General features: G+C 39.8%; 2 protein-coding genes across 3 annotated transcripts in view; one reads left to right on the plus strand and one right to left on the minus strand.

Annotated features, from left to right (window-relative positions):
* Positions 1–238: 238 nt before the first annotated feature.
* On the minus strand, positions 239–10512 carry cdkn2c (cyclin-dependent kinase inhibitor 2C (p18, inhibits CDK4)). 2 transcript variants are annotated; one of them, XM_084012561.1, is made up of 5 exons: positions 10026–10512; positions 9673–9731; positions 8712–8829; positions 7365–7722; positions 240–454 (listed from the first exon to the last, which is right to left on the minus strand). In XM_084012561.1, the coding sequence occupies exons 3-5, from the start codon at positions 8826–8828 to the stop codon at positions 450–452; spliced, it is 480 nt and encodes a 159-aa protein (XP_083868687.1). In that variant the 5' UTR covers position 8829; positions 9673–9731; positions 10026–10512; the 3' UTR covers positions 240–449. The 2 variants fall into 2 exon arrangements, with proteins under 2 accessions (XP_083868688.1, XP_083868687.1); XM_084012562.1 differs by lacking the exon at positions 9673–9731 and having other exon boundaries at positions 239–454.
* Positions 10513–11652: 1140 nt separating this feature from the next.
* faf1 (Fas (TNFRSF6) associated factor 1) overlaps positions 11653–17701 on the plus strand; it is a 54156-nt gene continuing 48107 nt past the window's right edge. Inside the window, exons 1-3 of the mRNA XM_084011986.1 lie at positions 11653–11947; positions 14170–14238; positions 17062–17108. Of these exons, the coding sequence (XP_083868112.1) occupies positions 11888–11947; positions 14170–14238; positions 17062–17108 (176 nt within the window). The 5' untranslated portion in view covers positions 11653–11887. The remainder of the gene's footprint in view (positions 11948–14169; positions 14239–17061; positions 17109–17701) is intronic.

Here is a 17701-nt window from a genome sequence, read left to right on the forward strand (position 1 = left end):
CAGGAAGGCAAATCCCTTGTATGTGAAAAGTACTTTCGCTCTGATTCTGATATGATGCCTTATTTTGATGCCAGATAAGTTCCCTTGAGTGCTGTTGGACTACTGTGTGCATAACAGCCCGTACTGGGCTACATATAAAATACAATGGCTTCATGAGAGTGGCTGTCAAATAACCAAACATTACTATGAACCATATATTATCGTACTTTTTTTTATTTTGGTATCCCAAACGAGCAATGTCTTAATGCATAAACGTGTGCTTAGTATCCCGTTGCCCTCCACGCAGCATATGCAAATGTTATTCAATGTAAATGTGTCCGCGTACTTGGCTGCAGCTGATTTATTTAATATAACCAACAAAGCAAGAAAGAAAAAAGTTCATGTTATCTGCAAAAAGAAACGAGCAAAAAGGCAGACGCGTCTGGTTCCATCTCCAGCCTCTTCGTCCTTTAGTCTGTAAGAGAGAAGAAGAAGAAAAAAATGATTTTTATATAGATGCAAAACATAAACATTACGTCACGTGACAATAATGCACGCATACAACATGAGAAATAAACATGATAATAGAACTCAACGTAAAACTGATGTGGTTTTGTTTTGGATCATGACTTGGACCAGGAAAGTCCCATAGTCCCATATCTATACCTGTGCTATTAACAGGCAGAACGGAAGAGTTCTTCGCACGCGCGCAGATTCGACTCGCGCCAGACTCGCTCGTTGCCTCAGATCTCCTCTCGCGCCGTCAAGCCAATAAAAACTCCACGAGTCAAGCGGAACCCGGATCGACCTCCATATATGGTTGACTCCCCCCCCCCCCCCCCCCCCCCCCACCACCTCTCCTCCCCGGATGGTGAATAAATATGCTGCCCGGCCTCGCGCACATCGGGCCCTCCTACCCAAAAATCCCCAAACGAGCTTTTACATTTCCATAAACGGGTTTCAACCGCCGAGGGCGCGCAGGTTTCTGACAGACATGCAGACTTATAGGGGGAATTATGAGCTAAAACTCCTGTCAAATAAATAACTCATCTTCCCTCAACGTTTCTATTTTTCATCACATAAAAATCAACACAACAAACGTACGCACAAATGCTTTTGTGGAGGCATTTAGAGGAAAGAAGAAAACGAAATCGCGGCCTCCGCATAGCAACGGTCATATGTAGGCCCATAACTGCGCCGACTTTATTATATGTGCACATTGCGCATTCATATTATGCTGCTCTTGTCTTTCATGGTGTGAGAAAGGCACGACGGAGAATATGAGCTTTTATTATAAGCCCATTTATCAAAGGGCGAGCATACAACGTGGACAGCAATCACGTCCCCAATAAGGTTTATAATTTAGAAATGGTGACAAAGCTTGAGCTGAGATGATAAAACTAGTGTATTAATAATAGTAATAGCAATAATAAGAAGTAGGGCCTATATTACTATGCGCCAATGTTAGCTTTTATTCAATACCATGAGATTCAAACGGACAGCAACAGTTAATGTGAGACAACCTCAATAAAAACACTAATTTCCATTTCAAATAAGCAGGTTGTAGATAAATGGATGTGGTGGAAAATGTGTCGAGGTTTCAATTAACGTGAACTTGTTTTTCTGCTTCCTTTTAAAAATAAATATGAGACGACAAACAATTAAAACCACGTAATAGCCTGACATGAATTCCCCCTGTCGCTCAGCTTTCTGTCGTATGACACAGACACTGGCATTGTGAAAGACAGCCAAATATGACCTTTCCATGCAGAAGAGGAATAACAGCATCTCAGTGAACACACTGACGTGGACTCACTTCATTCTCTGCAGATATACAATAACCCCAGCCTACCTGAACTAACCTCAAGCCTGTCTCCGCGCGCGCCAGCGTTTGTTTTACCGTGAACCCCGCGCGCACGTAAACAGAGAGACAAGATACAGGCAGTGAGTCGGCGAGCAGCATCTGAACGGCTTTCAGTTTCGATTCCGGTTCTGCTTTTCGGCTTCTTCACGAGGCCTCGTGTAGCCTGTAGCCATATTGTCCCTGTGTGATGTCTCTCTTTTCGTGTAGTCAGATGGATCAATGACTTGAATTAAACAAGCATCGAGACATGAACGCCTCGCCACAATCACACTTCTTAAATTAGTGGTCGCGAAATGATTCGTTGTTTTTTATGAAACCTTTACATTATGACTAAAACAAACGGGTCGTTCAGGCATGGAGTGTAGTACTATTACGAGAATCCAAAGGCAGACCGAAAAGCTGGTGGGCAACAAATGAATCAGCAGGGCGTCAAAGGTTCGTCATTAGGTTTACTTTAAACAAAAACAACTCAACTGTATTACTATAAATAAAACACACAGTGTTTAAATCAAAACCAACTGAAGTCAATTTCCTGAAGATGTACTACTATAAATAGCACACACATATAAGGTTTTATAGTATTACATTATCAGGAAACAGTTGTTTAAATCAAAACCAACTGTATTTCATGTACTACCATAAATAACACACGTTTAAGGCTTTAATACACGTTTGCACTGCCTTCATTCCCACTCTAAATAAAGGAATAAGGAAGCATCAGATGTGATATACAAACAAGGGACCCAAATGCAGAACATTTAACAAAAGGCGGGTTTTAATGACTGAGCTGATACAAAACAGTAGGGGAACAAAAACGGAGGGCTGGGGCAATAAAAAGTGCAAATAAAAAATTAAAAAATACCAAAATATTATTTTGTTATTATAATTATTAGATTACAATAATTAAAAAAACCTACGGGAATCATTTGTAAATACGTATGTAGTTATAATTATGTTCCATTTTGCCAATTATGAGTGTGTTGAAAGGAAGCGACGCTGTTGACGTCAATTCATATAAGTACACTATTGCGCATGCGCATCCTGCCACATCCGACCTCGACGCGGTTCACCTGTCTCCGGCCAGGAGCAATCTGTTTTAATGGGTAAGTCTACACATTATATTATACATTACTGTTCAATAAAATGAAAATGAAAAATTATAGTCGTCAAATTGCGCTTTTGTTTGCTGTCTTGGTTGATTCGGGAATGCGATTCGCATTAGCTAGCTAACTAGCTATCTGGCTAGCTAGTTAGCTAGTAAGCTAGCTAACGTTAACCGCTGTTCGCCGTGTGAAAGTGGGCGTGCGCTGGGTTTTACTGCATTGAATGACGCAGATAGGCGGTGTTAAGAGACACCTGAGACTATGTTGTCCTCGTATTTATTTGCAATTTGGTCTCTCTCCACCTGGAAGACAGATAGCGTTGCGTCTGCGGTATCGGAGATGTTTACATCCGGTAGTAAATAAATGGACTGTAACCTGCTGAATTCTGAATGGATTTTCATGACTTTTGATTTTCTTATTGTGAGAAATTGAACATTATACTGAATAGAAACATACATTTTTAACATCAACACTATTTAAGTGTATTATTATTTCCACTTTACACCAAGGCAAGGCAAATGGGAGGTTTGATATTGGTCTATAATTGTCCATTTGTGAAGTGTCTAAATTGTTATTTTTTTAAGAGAGGAAGTGACATTTCAAGAGATTCAAGATATAATGTTATTTCAGTACAAAGGTATGTGCTGCATATATTTAATAAACCCTCAGGGGGGGGGGGGGGGGGGGGGGGGCAAGATGTTGGTTATTTATATGTAAAAATGTAGTTTTAGAAAATTATCTAGCAACAATTAACGTGATATGTAGAAAAGCTTTTTTTTTTTTTTTCTTGTACACTTTCCACTATACTTTTTAAAACACAGGCCTTCAATGCGTATTTGCATCTGGGAAAACCTGATACACATGTTGTATTATATACTGTAAATTTCAAGATATATTATTTAATTCTTAGTTATACTATTCTTGCTTGTATATTTTATAAATGTATACATCCCAACTCTGCATATCTATCAAATCATATTGAAGCTGTGGTTCTGTGTGTCTGGTGCACATATTTCCTGTATTTCTAATTTCCTGTTTTGTACTTGTATACCATATATTGGGTTATATAGCATTATGTACATAATTAATATTTTATTTTGCAAAGTCCTTTGTTTCTGTGCTCTCATAATATATGCTATGTGTGTGTGTAATATATATATATATATATATGTGTGTGTGTGTGTGTGTGTGTGTGTATATATATATATATATATATATATATATATATATATATGTGTGTGTGTGTGTATGTATATATATATATATACATATTGTGTTATGCTGTTTAATTAACGTCTGTTAGCGTTAGATGGGCAGGACTGATGGCGTTTGCTGCCCAGCTCCACCATTAACGTTAATTATTAGCCGCTAGCTGCTAGCCACTAGTTTAATGATAACTTAGCCATTTAAAACTTGACTCTAGGAAGTCATCATAATGACCTGGGTGTCATCTTTTAAAATGCTTCGCCAACTTCGTCGCCACCACTTTAGCATTCTTAGCATATCGGCTCGTTTACATCCTTAGCCTTTATCTGGTAATTAGCCATACTTCCAAATGGCACTTTTGCTTCGTTAATTTTCTACTGAAAGTGGTAGCGAAGGCCCTCCAGTAGCAGCAGTGCTAGCTGTGTTCAATCAGCTCAGTGTTGTGAACTTGAACTAGCTTTTCAGCTGCTACAGATGGAGCTGTGTAGCTGCAGCGCTGTTGGTATCGATACTTTTGCAAATTGCAAATCTAATCTGATAATATTTTTTAGTGCTGCATAAAGGCTTTCATAATTACGTATATTGCAGTGTTCAAAATGGCGATTTTGATTAAAAAATGAATGAATTGTTCATATATATATATATATATATATATATATATATATATATATATATATATATATATATATATATATACACACACATACATACATATTGTATATTCTACATATATATTAGGGCTGAGCGATTTTTCTGATAGATATTGCGATTGTGATTTGTATTGCGATTTAGCCCAAATTTTTAAAGACAAGTATCAGTTTCAGTCAAGGCGTAATTAGTCACATATAGTCATATATATGACAACTGTTTTCATATTCTCTGAATGCTTGTTTTATTGTGTTGTATAGCTCAGGGATTTCTGTGTACATGAAATTATTAAATGAAGGAAGGGTCTGGTCCATGCTATTTGAATGCTACAGGCCTGTTTACTGGTGACTTGGTACCATGTTATCATTGCTGATCAAATAGAGTTGTAGAGCAGGCTGCCAGTTTCGGTCCCATTGCTGGTTGACTGTTAAGACAAACGTTATTGTGTTATGCTGTTAGCGTTAGACGGGCAGGACTGATGGCGTTTGCTGCCCAGCTCCACCATCAATGTTAATTATTAACCGCTAGCTGCTAGCCACTAGTTTGTAATGATAACTTAACCATTTAAAACTTATGGACTGAAGTTAAGATAAGAGGTCACTGTCTGACTATTTTTGTATGTATTTTTTTTTTTTTTTTTAATTTTTGTTTAAGAGCCTTGGGGGAGGGAGGGGGTCTATGTTTGGAGGTTGTATGTTTGTTAATGGAAAACTGCAAAATAAAGTTTGAAAAAAAAAAAAAAAAAAAACTTATGGACTCTAGAAAGTCATCATAAAGACCTGGGTGTCAGCTTTTAAAATGCTTCGCCAACTTCGTCGCCACCACTTTAGCATTCTTAGCATATCGGCTCGTTTGCATCCTTAGCCTTTATCTGGTAATTGGCCTTGTGTGCCATACTTCCGAATGGCACTTTTGCTTCGTTGATTTTCTACTGAAACTGGTAGCGAAGGCCCTCCAGCAGCAATGCTAGTGTTCAATCAGCTCAGTGTTGAGAACGTGAACTAGCTTTTCAGCTGCTACAGATGGAGCTGTGTAGCTGCAGCGCTGTTGGTATCGATACTTTTGCAAATTGGTATCTAATCTGATAATATTTTTTAGTGCTGCATAAAGGCTCTCATAATTACATAATTGCAGTGTTCAAAATGGCGATTTTGATTAAAAAAGATGTATCTTTTTTTAATGTTACATGTATGTGTAATATAGTAATATAAAATCTCCCAGTTGTTGGGACTCCTGACCGATGCCATGGTGTCCACCTTTAATGTGAACCATGGTGGTCTGACACCATAGAAATTTGCCTGGACATTAGAGCCGGGAGGTGAGATTTTTGGAACAATACCTCATATATGTTACAACACCAACCTTATTAATTCTAGGAACAGGAGTTACTCCTCATCACCCAACTATTCCATATATGTTATTCCAACCATGGAGTTGTGTTGGGCCAAATCTACGATTAAATCACGTCGAGCAAATAAATCCAACCTGAAAAAAGGATTTGGAAACTGGGTCCAAATCAGACTGTACATGTGATATGCAATCTGCTGCAATACGTCTGTAGTAACCTTTTTTTTTTTTTTTTTACATCTTTGATGACAGCCATTTTTGAGGACATCTAAGAGAGAACATCTATTTTGGTTGGTAGTCTAAAATTCCTTTCCCTCCTAAATACAGTATCACTCATCTATTTATACTACCCTATGTAGTTTATACTATATGATGATATCACTTACCTGCATCCAGCATACCTCAGGCCTTTTTTTCCAACTGTCTTTTACCACATATGTAACTTAACTCTACCGTTACTTGTTCTTATAGTTTCAGGGTTTCAACTAACAGGAACAGAATTGTTCTAAAAAAAGTCCTGCTTAATCTGTTGATTCAACACTGGGTTTTCTTTTTTTTGCAAAGGTTCAAGAGCTGTTCAAGGATGTTATTATGATGTTAAAAATGCTATTACATAATACCCAGTGTTTTAAAGCTGAATACAAATACACTAAATATGACATTTAGTTTTATATCTTATGTTTATTTTTTTATCCAATGTTTTTGTGTATATTAATTTTCTAATATTTGCATATTATATTGTGAATGAACCTCCCCTCCCCCTTTTATATGTGATTTGAATAATTATTTATAAAATGTAATATAATGTGTATTATCTGTACACTTTTTCAAATAAAAAACGTAATTATAATACTCTATATGTGTTGTTTATGTGATGGCTACAAGACTAAACGTCTAAGGTAAACCCTGGTGGAAGTATGTTGAAAAGTGAAAGTTTAGTTGGCGTCTAAATTCCTATAGACCTTTATTGGTCGTCTGATAAACGTCTATGTAGTCGGTAAAAATACGCTGAAACGTGGGTCTACTAAAATCGAACTTTTTTCCACTTCCCCTTGAATAACCGTAATTTAAACTAAACCTCTGCATACACATAGACGTATAATACACATATATTACTGCTTTATATACCCGACAGACAGACTCGGGTTTATGGGCAGGAAGTCATCTTATTGAAAAACATACGGAGGGGAAAAAAACTTTAAATACAGAGCACTCACGTGAGCTTAAATAGTCGTCGATGTACTCGGCCGTGGCCGTCCTCCCGTGGAGGTGAGCCAGCTGTCCGGCGGTGTATCCGAGACCGTTGGGGGTCCGGGGGTTCGCGGTGCGTCCGATCAGCAGCTGGGTCGCCTCCAGGTTGCCCTCCCTCGCGGCCAAGTGCAGCGGCAGGTTACCTTTCTCGTCCACGACGTTTACGTCTGCCCCGTGGTCCAAGAGCAGCCGCACGGAATCGACGTATCCCTCGCGCGCGGCGTCATGCATCACAGTGAGACCGAGGACCGGGTCGCGTACGCTGTGGTCCGCCCCCGCCAGGAGGAGGGCCTCGACCACGGCGGCTTTGCCCAGCTTCGCCACCTGCACGGAGAGAGGAGGAGGAAAACCCAACCGGCGAGGGAGGAGGATCATTTGAATGTAAATGATGGAAAAATATAATAATAATAATAATAATGGTCAATAAACAATGTGGCCGCATGAAAATAAAAATAGGACCAAGGCGTGATGCAGCTTTTTGCAACATTATACTGTATATATATTATTCTTATTTTGTATTATTTGCATACATGTAAATATGCTTCACAAATCACATTTAATAAGATGCTAATGTGAAAATATTAAAATATCATAGTCTATGAAACGATTACTATTAGTGAGGCCTGTAGGCCTCGTGTAAAAGGAAAAGGCATATTGTGCAACCACAACAGGCCCTCTCTGACTTATTTTCCTCAGCACCACCATTTTGTTTTCCCTTCTCACACTTTACCAGTCACTCTCACATTCAGCAAGGATATTATAACCTTTATTACAACATTAATGCAAGTAGTTCATTCTTTATTATATCTGAATAACGTATTTCTCAAGACCAAGTGCAAAAAATAGCTTCACATTAAATTGTGAAAAAGTGTGTGGGTGGGGGGAGGGGAATTTCATTGTTGCATTAAAAGCAGATTTGTTCGTTTCTATTGATCTATATATGATTATCTGACATAAAATAAGCATAGCAAAACTACGAATTTATAAAAGAATCTGGCAAACTAGCGGTTTCTACTCGGATATGAACTTGACTCATTTCAGCCATCTGGTCTGTCCATGCATTTGTCTTAATTTGAATAACATGTCTAAGAGGATTTAATGTTATATAATGATGAACAAAGTCTACTGGATATTTGATGAAAAACTATGACGCAGGCCTTATATCCTGAACAACAGCACAAAGAGATGAGGAAGTCAAACATGCTGCATGTTAGATCACAGTCCACAAAAAAAGAAAAAAATACAATCATACACCAAACGATTTTTCCAAGCTCACTTAGACACAAAGTACTCTGAAAGTAGTTTGTACCAACCTGCAGTGCGGTCCTGTTGAATATATTAAATCCATTAACATCTGCTCCATTTTCCAGCAAATCCAACAATGTGGGGTTATCTCCACTGGCAGAAGCCTTGCAGAGTGCGTCAGCCATTCTTGTAAAAAACATAAAAATGAAAACAGAAGCCAAGGTTTCTGACAGGCTGTTTCGACAAGGCTACATTTGAGAATAGAAGTCTGATTTAATATCTCCATATAAGCACCTCCCTCCCTATGATTGCATGACCATGTATGGTCCTTTCTCTGCACTGTACTACTTTATATAAATATATATTTCAGCTTCTCTTCTATCCAATGTTGACATTAAAAATGTACGTGATATTTTATACTAAAAAAAAAAAAATTCCTGCAATCATTTTCAGGCGTGCATTTCACACAGGAAAAGTCGTGACACTTCCCTCCACTTTCACGGCTTATATACTATTTGTCATAATGATTTTAGTCCTCAATCAGTATCTGAGCGGGCAATCAATCTATCTGAATCCATAATTAACGTTTTAAATCCAAATTCAAATGGATTAGTATTTAAATACTTTTCTAAATACAAAATATGCAGCTGCAAAACACCTCTGGGTGACTCGCAATGCTGTGTTTTCATGCGAATTGAGACAGTGCAGGTGATAAATGTATGGAAACAATGCAAGAACAACAACAGTCGTTCATCCACGTTTTTTTTTATAGCACCGGGCTTACCGCAGCCCTGACTGTCTTGTGATCTGAGGTTCAGGGGAAGATATCTAGGGCAGATGTCGAATTTAATCCAATATGCGTTTCTTTTCCCTATTGAGGCAGCAAGAGACGCACTGAGCCGACGAGCATTTAGAGCAGGCCTATACTTGTGGCTATACACGGGTTAAAAAGCTACCTGCAGCTATATTCATTTTAGCAATCTAATCTTAAATCTCATTTATATTTGAAAAACCAACAAACCATCTTACTTTAAATGCGATTATAACCATAACACAAGTCTTCCTCGTTAGATGCCATCCCACCGCGTCTGAAAAAAGGCAGCACAAAAAAAAAAAAACACACACACACACACAATTATAAATAGACGCGATATCAAACAACGCGAGGTCGTTCAAAAAATCACTTCGCGTTCGGTTTCAAATGATTTTGCCAAAAATGCAAAAAAAAAAAAAAAGAAAAGAAAAAAAACAACAACGTGTGTTCGGCTGCCGTCGTGTTCTAGAATCAGGAGGAGCGCGCGCGGGGAGACGTCGGGAGCGCGGACGAGGCAACCCAACGTCCGAGACGCACTTTCATTTTCAAAAAACAGTTATAAACCAACCGCGTACGACGAGGATCCTCCGCGCACCGGTGTCACTGCGATGTCCGACGGGATCGCTGTCAACGTTTGCTGCCGGCTGAACGTCCGAACACCGTGGAGCTCCCGAGTCATCACGAAGCGGGCTTCATCTCACGTGCGCGGATCGAGGCTGCGGGAGGCAGCGCGGTGTTTACAGTTGAGCGGAGAAACAAAATTTTTTGAATTACCCACCCCAAAAAAAGAATGGCGTGATTGGACGGGAGCTAAATGATAGGCGGGACGCTTTCCTTCTCAACGGAGCGTGGCCGTGATGCTGTGAACGACGTAACGGCGGCAGAGATGCCAGCATTTCGTAGCTGCGATGCGGTTTCTTTCCAGTAGTTGCACTGTCACGCGCCGATATAACCAGTGTTTCCTTCTTTGCCTGCGATTACAGTTTCCAGTGGAAGAACAAGAGAGGCTTTTTGATGTCATCATCCGCCATGGGCAACATCTTTCAGCTTACTTGCATCGCTTCCGCCCTCTAGTGGTGGAACTCTGCATTGCCTTCACTGCAGCGCCGAGGTCAGGTGTGCACCTTCTGTAGACTCGCACACAAGAGTGATCCACGAGGACGCACACGTTTTAACAAGGCTTTCGTGAGAGAGTGTGATTTAGGCTGCCGTTGGCCTAACACTGGGGGGGGGGGGGGGTTATAATAATTAGAATAATAGTTATAATAACAACAACAACAACAACAAGGTCAAATCGGGTCAATGGCCTGTGGGTACACAAGATGGTGTGCGTAATGACAAAAAAAGATTGTTCTTGAGCTTTCTTTTGGCGCCAGGGTTCCAACTGGGCCTAGTCCGGTCAATGACAAGTTGGCATGCGTCACAATACACATTCAAAAATCATTAATGGCATGGCTAAGGCATCTACCAGTTAGTTGCCTGTTCACATGTCCAATCCTCAAATTATCCTATTAGTAGGCCTATTATTATGTGTCATAATATACAGAATGCTCTTTGAGATGTACATTGGTTCATGGCTAATTGTTTGCACATCTGATCGGGCACCACAGCCTCTGGATACACCCATATTGCCATGTTATGTTATGTCCCTTCGCTGTCATTTCCCCCACTGTGGCTGGACCCCCTCTTTCTAAATTGCCTCTTTGACCCCCATTGACCTGCCATGACTTATAGTTGAGGCGTACGTGAGTCTGTAATCAATGTAACGGGCACATGTCTGCTTTTACACACACACACACACACTCGAGTTTTATGCATCTGCATCACGCCGTGCAGACCATCTTCTGGTCTGCTGCAGTCCTGGACCAGTAGCTCTCAACGTGAGATCAATGTGGGAAACCCAGGTTCTCAGAATATATAGTACTTAGCCTGTAACGTTAACCTTCACATGCTGTGTCATCCAATACAAGATCATTTGAATGTATACACACTAGGAAGGTGAATTAAATATGTACGTGCAAGGTGAAACTACGCTTGTAAACATGGTGCTATGGGAAAATAAAATGTTGGTGTGACGTATTTTCTTTGGCGTTGACATTAACAAGACGGACTACAACCATCAACTTCACGTCCTCTCCACTCGGGTTTTTTTTTTTACGACATCCGCAGCCTCTTTACGTCAGCCGTAAGCCGTAATGGACGAGATGACAATAATGATAGGCGATAACTGAACACTGTAACGTTACTTTACACTGTTCTGTCTCTCTGGAGCGGCTGAGTCCCGATAGAGGTTAACATTCCCGGTTCGCCGACTTCTCTCTCGTCGCCGCGTCCGAGCAGAGTGTTTTATTGATACTCAGTGTCCCCCTGTGAGGCGAGGAAAGCGACGGGAGCCAGTGGAAGAAGAATCGCTTTTAGCCAGTCATTGCCATGGCCTCCGAAAGCGGCGAGAGTAACATGGATCGAGAGATGATTCTGGCCGACTTTCAGGTGTGTCTCTTTTGTGTGTGTGCCTCATATCGCCTCGGGTCGTCAGTAATCTGTTCGCCGTGTGTTGATTCGTCTCGTGCCGCTGTCAACAACCGTACACAACGACCCGGCTGGCGTCGCGAAGCTGAGCTCCACTGTGGCTAGCTCGCCGAGCTAACACACTGACAGCTTGCTAACTGACTCCCAAGGCAATTATTAGCTGCGAGCTCGCTAACTAGATAGCCGTTCGGGATCTAAAACCTGTGGAGTAATTTGTGTCTACCCCCTCCTCCCCTCCCCCCACTGGTTTACGAGTTGTCTTGGCTCGACCGATAGCGACGATGTAGCTAAAAAAAAAAAATACGTTGCTCGCGTTAACTGGCAACTTGTTTACTCGTCACCAGTCGCCCTGTCAGGGGTTTAAATCCTCGTCGCCAGGATTTTTAGGCCGGTTTGCAGTTAACGTTAGGGTGCTATATTTTGTGAGAAAATGCAAGCTACCAAATGATGCCCTCCTCCTCCAAATTTGCAGACATTTAGCATCCTGTTTGTTTGGTCCCCGTGTTTAATGACATCAATGCTAAAAATGACATGGGCCTACATCCTATCTCCAAAATGCACCATATGTCTCCTCTTCGGTGATGGCCTTTCCCATGGGTTTGTTATTGAGGCTTTGTGTTTTGAATCAACAACAATTAGTGTAATGATTTGTGACAATGGGCGTAATGCAGGTGTACACGTTTTCTATGATCCATTCAGATTAGGACAGGCCACAATAGATATTTTGTTTAATCATATGTTTAATTATCACATTTTGCAACTCATCGGGCTCTTGTCTTTGCTATGTTATTGCTTCCTGAGACTGTGGGTTGGACACATGAGATACCTGGGATTATCTTAAAGTGTTATGTGATTATTAGTCAGTCTGATAATACAATATAGCAAAAATGGAATAAAACATGTGAAACAATAGACTTGTTGTCATAGTAGCAGTTAAAGTAGCATAACATGGGCATCAAACAGACAGAAGAGCTACCTAATGTATAAAACATCCCTGTTGTTTTTATTACAGTTATTTATAATCAACGGGAAACATGCAATTCATAGTAAATACTGTCAAACAACAAGATAAATGCCAGCAGACTGAATACTCCTGGGCAACAACAATTATAATACGTGTATTATTTTATTTTGGCACCTGGAAAAAAAAAAAAAAATAGGTAAAAGCTGTTTTTATCATTGGTGGGTGATTTAATCCAGGCATAATAATGCTTCTTGTTATGTACAGTTGTTGCTTAAAGATGACATGCATATGATATTGTTTGCCAGGTATCTCACTGGTCTGTTTTACAAGGAAGAGGTTGCTTTAAACTTCTAAACAAATGCATAGACAGAGCAAGAACACCAATTGATTAAATAAATGTGTATAATGTAACAATTTCATTACAATTTAAACATTTAGCCTTGACATTAAACAAAGTCTGGGTTACTTGAAATGGTCAACCGTGTCATTCAGTCACAGTCCTGTCCTGTATCAGGTTATGCCAGTTTCTCTGTTTGCTTCTACACTTCGTTAAAGAGAGCAAGCATTAAACCCCACCCTAGAGTGTCTATATTCTGTGGTCTCTGACAAAACATCCACAATCTAACCAATAACATTTGGATCAAGATGAAAATGATTTTAAAGCTCGTCTAAAATGTATAATTAAGGCCAAGCTTACTCCTCTATAACCATTCAATCAATCCGGTGATGTGGTCATTGACATTGGTACAGATATGCACTGTTTCCACACAGCAGAAGTTGTTGCTCAACTGCTCTGCACACATTTTGAGTGATTTTCCTAAAGGTTTAGCTTGCCTTTTCACATCTGCATGAGGGATAGCAGCTTTTTAACATTACAACGGAGGCAATTACGCCTTTGGCTTGAGATAATCTGCCTTATTTTATGCTTTAGAAAGAATTCAAATAGCTTGAATTTATGAAATGTGATGTAAATGTAATTTAAATTGGTGCATCCTGGACAGGAAATTGGTGACCTTCTTTTGATCCAAACATCACTGAGGTGACTGCCACTACTTTACATGCTTTTACCATGGGTGGCCCCAGGGTAGAAAATTCATTCTTTCTCCTGTTTTGCTGTGAAATATTGTATTTGCATTGGAAATCTTTTGTAAACTGCAGCAGAATCTCATTAAATGCAGTTCTCTGTATAATTCATTTTCTTCTTCTTTTCCTCTCACAGGCTTGCACTGGAATTGACAACATTGCAGAGGCAATCACTCTGTTAGAGCTTAATAACTGGGATTTAGTGGTAAGTTCATTACCTGTAGGCTTTGCTCTTTGACGGACAGGTTGATCTAGAGTACAAGTTCACGGGGGCAGTTAACATCCAGTAACGCACACTCTGTGTCATTTTGTGACGGCCACGTTATTTCTCCATTTTTACACCGTATGTTTTTGGGAAGCAGGCAGCATCTTGTCCAACCTCAATGTGGTGACTGTGGGAGAGAAGGTGTCCAGAGGAGTGTGGCAGAGTGAATGTTGAGTTGAGAGAAAAAATGTGTCCTTCCAAGTTTGTTTTAACTCATGATGAGTCTGAAAAACAAGGAGCCCTTTACCGAGCAGTTCGTATCGGAGGGGTCAGTCTATATTTAGACCGCTGCTGGCTGGAGTTCAAAGTAGGCAGCAGCAGCAGTCAAAGCAGTGGTAGGACAGACAGTCGGGCCTGGACTCACCGCCCCTGTAAATCTGATGACTTGCCCTTTCTCCGCAGTGACTAGTGGTTTTTGTAAACACTGACAAAACAAATTTGCTTATGTGTGGGCTGGGAGTGGGATAGTTTTTTAAAAAAAAGGGATATTCTTGAGCAATGTCTCCCCCAGGATATTATTGATCAGAGCAGGGAATTGTTAAATCCACCCAGATCCTCACACATCTCATCTTGTGATCAATATATTTAGTGAATTAAAGTCTTCACATCCAACTGAATCTAATACACAGTGCACATGAGAGTACCTAAATCATGCTCTTCTATCCTAGCTTTAGCTATCTTGACCAATAATATAATATCCCGGCATGTCACTCAAACTTCCTTTATAACCAAAGCACCAGCCTCAGACAGCTTATTACCACCTGATTACAATGTATTTGTGCTTATCTGTGTGTCTTTATTTGATACTTTAAGTGTACTTGTTCTAAAATGAATAGGTTATTGAGGACCTTATTCCTGTACAGGTAGTTTTTTTTATTGTTTTGATATCTGATATTCAAAGGGTACTCAGAATGAGATTTGGAAGATGCATTAAATTCCTTTGTCAAACTTTATTGTAGCCTTTACTAAAAAACCTGTTTGCCCTGCAGAACATCATCTTGAGGCCTTTAAAGGCTAGAAGATGCCTTCCTCACACCAGATATTATGACTCGTCATAGTAGGAAAAGCACAGGCGCCTCTAACTACATTAACAATGGATCCGTTTTATCCCACGACAGTGTGACAGTTAACCAGCAATGTCAGGACCCTTAAACCAAAGCAGCTAAATTGACCTCAGTCATCATTAATTCTATTATTTAGACCTGTGTTTCTCCTTTTGTGACATGTCAAAATGTCCTCCAGGGAAAAAGGTGCTTTTTAAAAATAGACTTGCGTTTTATAAAGTGCCTCTCTAGTCTTCTGACCCCTCAAAGTGCTATACCATTCACACCTACCCATCAAGATCTAAAATACTTAACATTCACTTCACAGTACGACATTGGAGTACATTCGTCCTAATTGCTGCCACCACAGATTGTGGCTCTTTACCTGTTACACAGGTGATACAGACATCAGTGCTTTATATAAGTGCCTGAGTGGGATCGAGAGGATTGTGGTGACCATAGTTATCCATTTCATGGAAGCTTAGAGGTGCCCTGTAGAGTTTTTGACCTCCATCAGCACTATGGAGCTGGTTTTCTAGGAGTGACTCTGGGTTTGTGCCCATGTGTCACACAATGAACAATCTGGTTTTGCACTAATTCATGATTAACACTTGGCAGTAATGTGGAAAGATATGCAGCAGTACGCCAACAAAGGCAGGGAAGAAGAACACCGCTAGCAAGTTAACATGAATGAAACAATGCTGGATTTAAAATACGTAGAAAATACATTCAGTGTGGGTATTATACAATATAGGAATCCCAAATACACAACCTGTTCTCGTAAGAAATACTGAAACTAAACATAACTTAGGTTTGTTTACAAGGAAACTCCACAGGGCACCCCGTTGGATACAGACCACCAACACGTTATTGTTTGTTTTTCAGTGTTGGTGTCGGTGTTGAGGAATGGCGAATGTTCGAGAGAAGTCCAATCAATTGTCCATTCAGACAAAAGCTCAGTGCAAAGCTGACAGTGGTTGCTGTCATTTTGTGTGTGTCCTTTGGAGCTCTCTTTGATCAGCCACCCTATTTAAATATTCCATTATCTGTCACGTTTATGTTAGGTTTAGTCTGAAACATCAAATATTACTTAGACAAACATAATGTTACAGCAACAACCAAAATATGGTACATTTTGCGTGATTCCACGAGGTGTTCCAATGTTTTCATGTAGGTCCCTTTTACTGGAATAAAGATACTTTTAACTAATTTTTACATTAGTATCAGATTGTCATAATCACATTTCATGATATTGTTAAACACTTGTGGATTGTAGATTTTTTTAAGGTATTATGACATGTTATCTGATAATATAGCAGCAATCTTTTTGACAAAGTATGTTGCAAATTTAGAACTATAGAAATATAGCATTCCTAGTCTTTTCCACAGGGGGTTCTGAATGTCTCATAGCAAGCCCCTTTTTAATGAAATACATGTAAATTGTTATAATTAACTGAGTTGTTAGTTACACATAAAGCTTTCCATGATCAAATGCGTTGGATTGCTTATTGGTAAGTGTGGAATTAGAGTGCAGATATCTGCCAGTCTCTTTGAGGCATGCTCTTTATATATTGGCTGTTATCTCATGTTTTGTCATGTTGTAGTTTACTGGTTTAAAGATGTGATGACAGACTATTTCCATAGCAAAGATAAAATGCAGAAACTAAAGCAAGAAAATATGATATTATGTTGTAAAATTAACCACCTCCTTTCTTTACAGGCAGCCATCAATGGAGTGATACCACAGGAGAATGGGATCTTACAGAGGTAATGACCATGTTGCCACACATTTACTGTAAATCAGAAAACACATACAACTTAACCATATAACACTGGATGAATGCTACCTGATCGTGCATATCATGTTTTAGTGCACTGTGGTTCTTCTCACTAGAATGTCAATAGGGATGCACACCACTGAGGATTTTGTGCCTGTGTCACTACACAGTCTACGTGTAGTTTCTATGTAGATTAACATGTAACAGCTTTCCAACAAAGCAGGGAATGTGAAACCAAAGCCTGATTGTATAAGCAGAGAATTAAATTCCATGTTTCCATGAGCTTGGCCTTTGCCATGATTATAGTGGGTATAGTTTTCTCACCACTTCAATAGTGCAGAAATGAAGAGAATGCGTTTAATGTGTAACCACCACTTCCACGATGAAACACAACAGCATCCACATGCACGTTTGGCAAATAGCACCAACAGAGATGCTACTGTGTTGGAGGTTATTGCTCTTGCTATGGTTTCTATTCTGCGGTTTAATAGAGGGGGAAAATACAAAAGGCTGCAACTGCAAGGAAACTTCCTGCCAAGAGTGGAATTGTACACCGTTTCTGAATAGAAAAGGTTTCTTTAA

The sequence above is a fragment of the Eutrigla gurnardus genome, assembly GCF_963514095.1.
Source record: "Eutrigla gurnardus genome assembly, chromosome: 6".
Classification (NCBI taxonomy): Eukaryota; Metazoa; Chordata; class Actinopteri; order Perciformes; family Triglidae; genus Eutrigla; species Eutrigla gurnardus.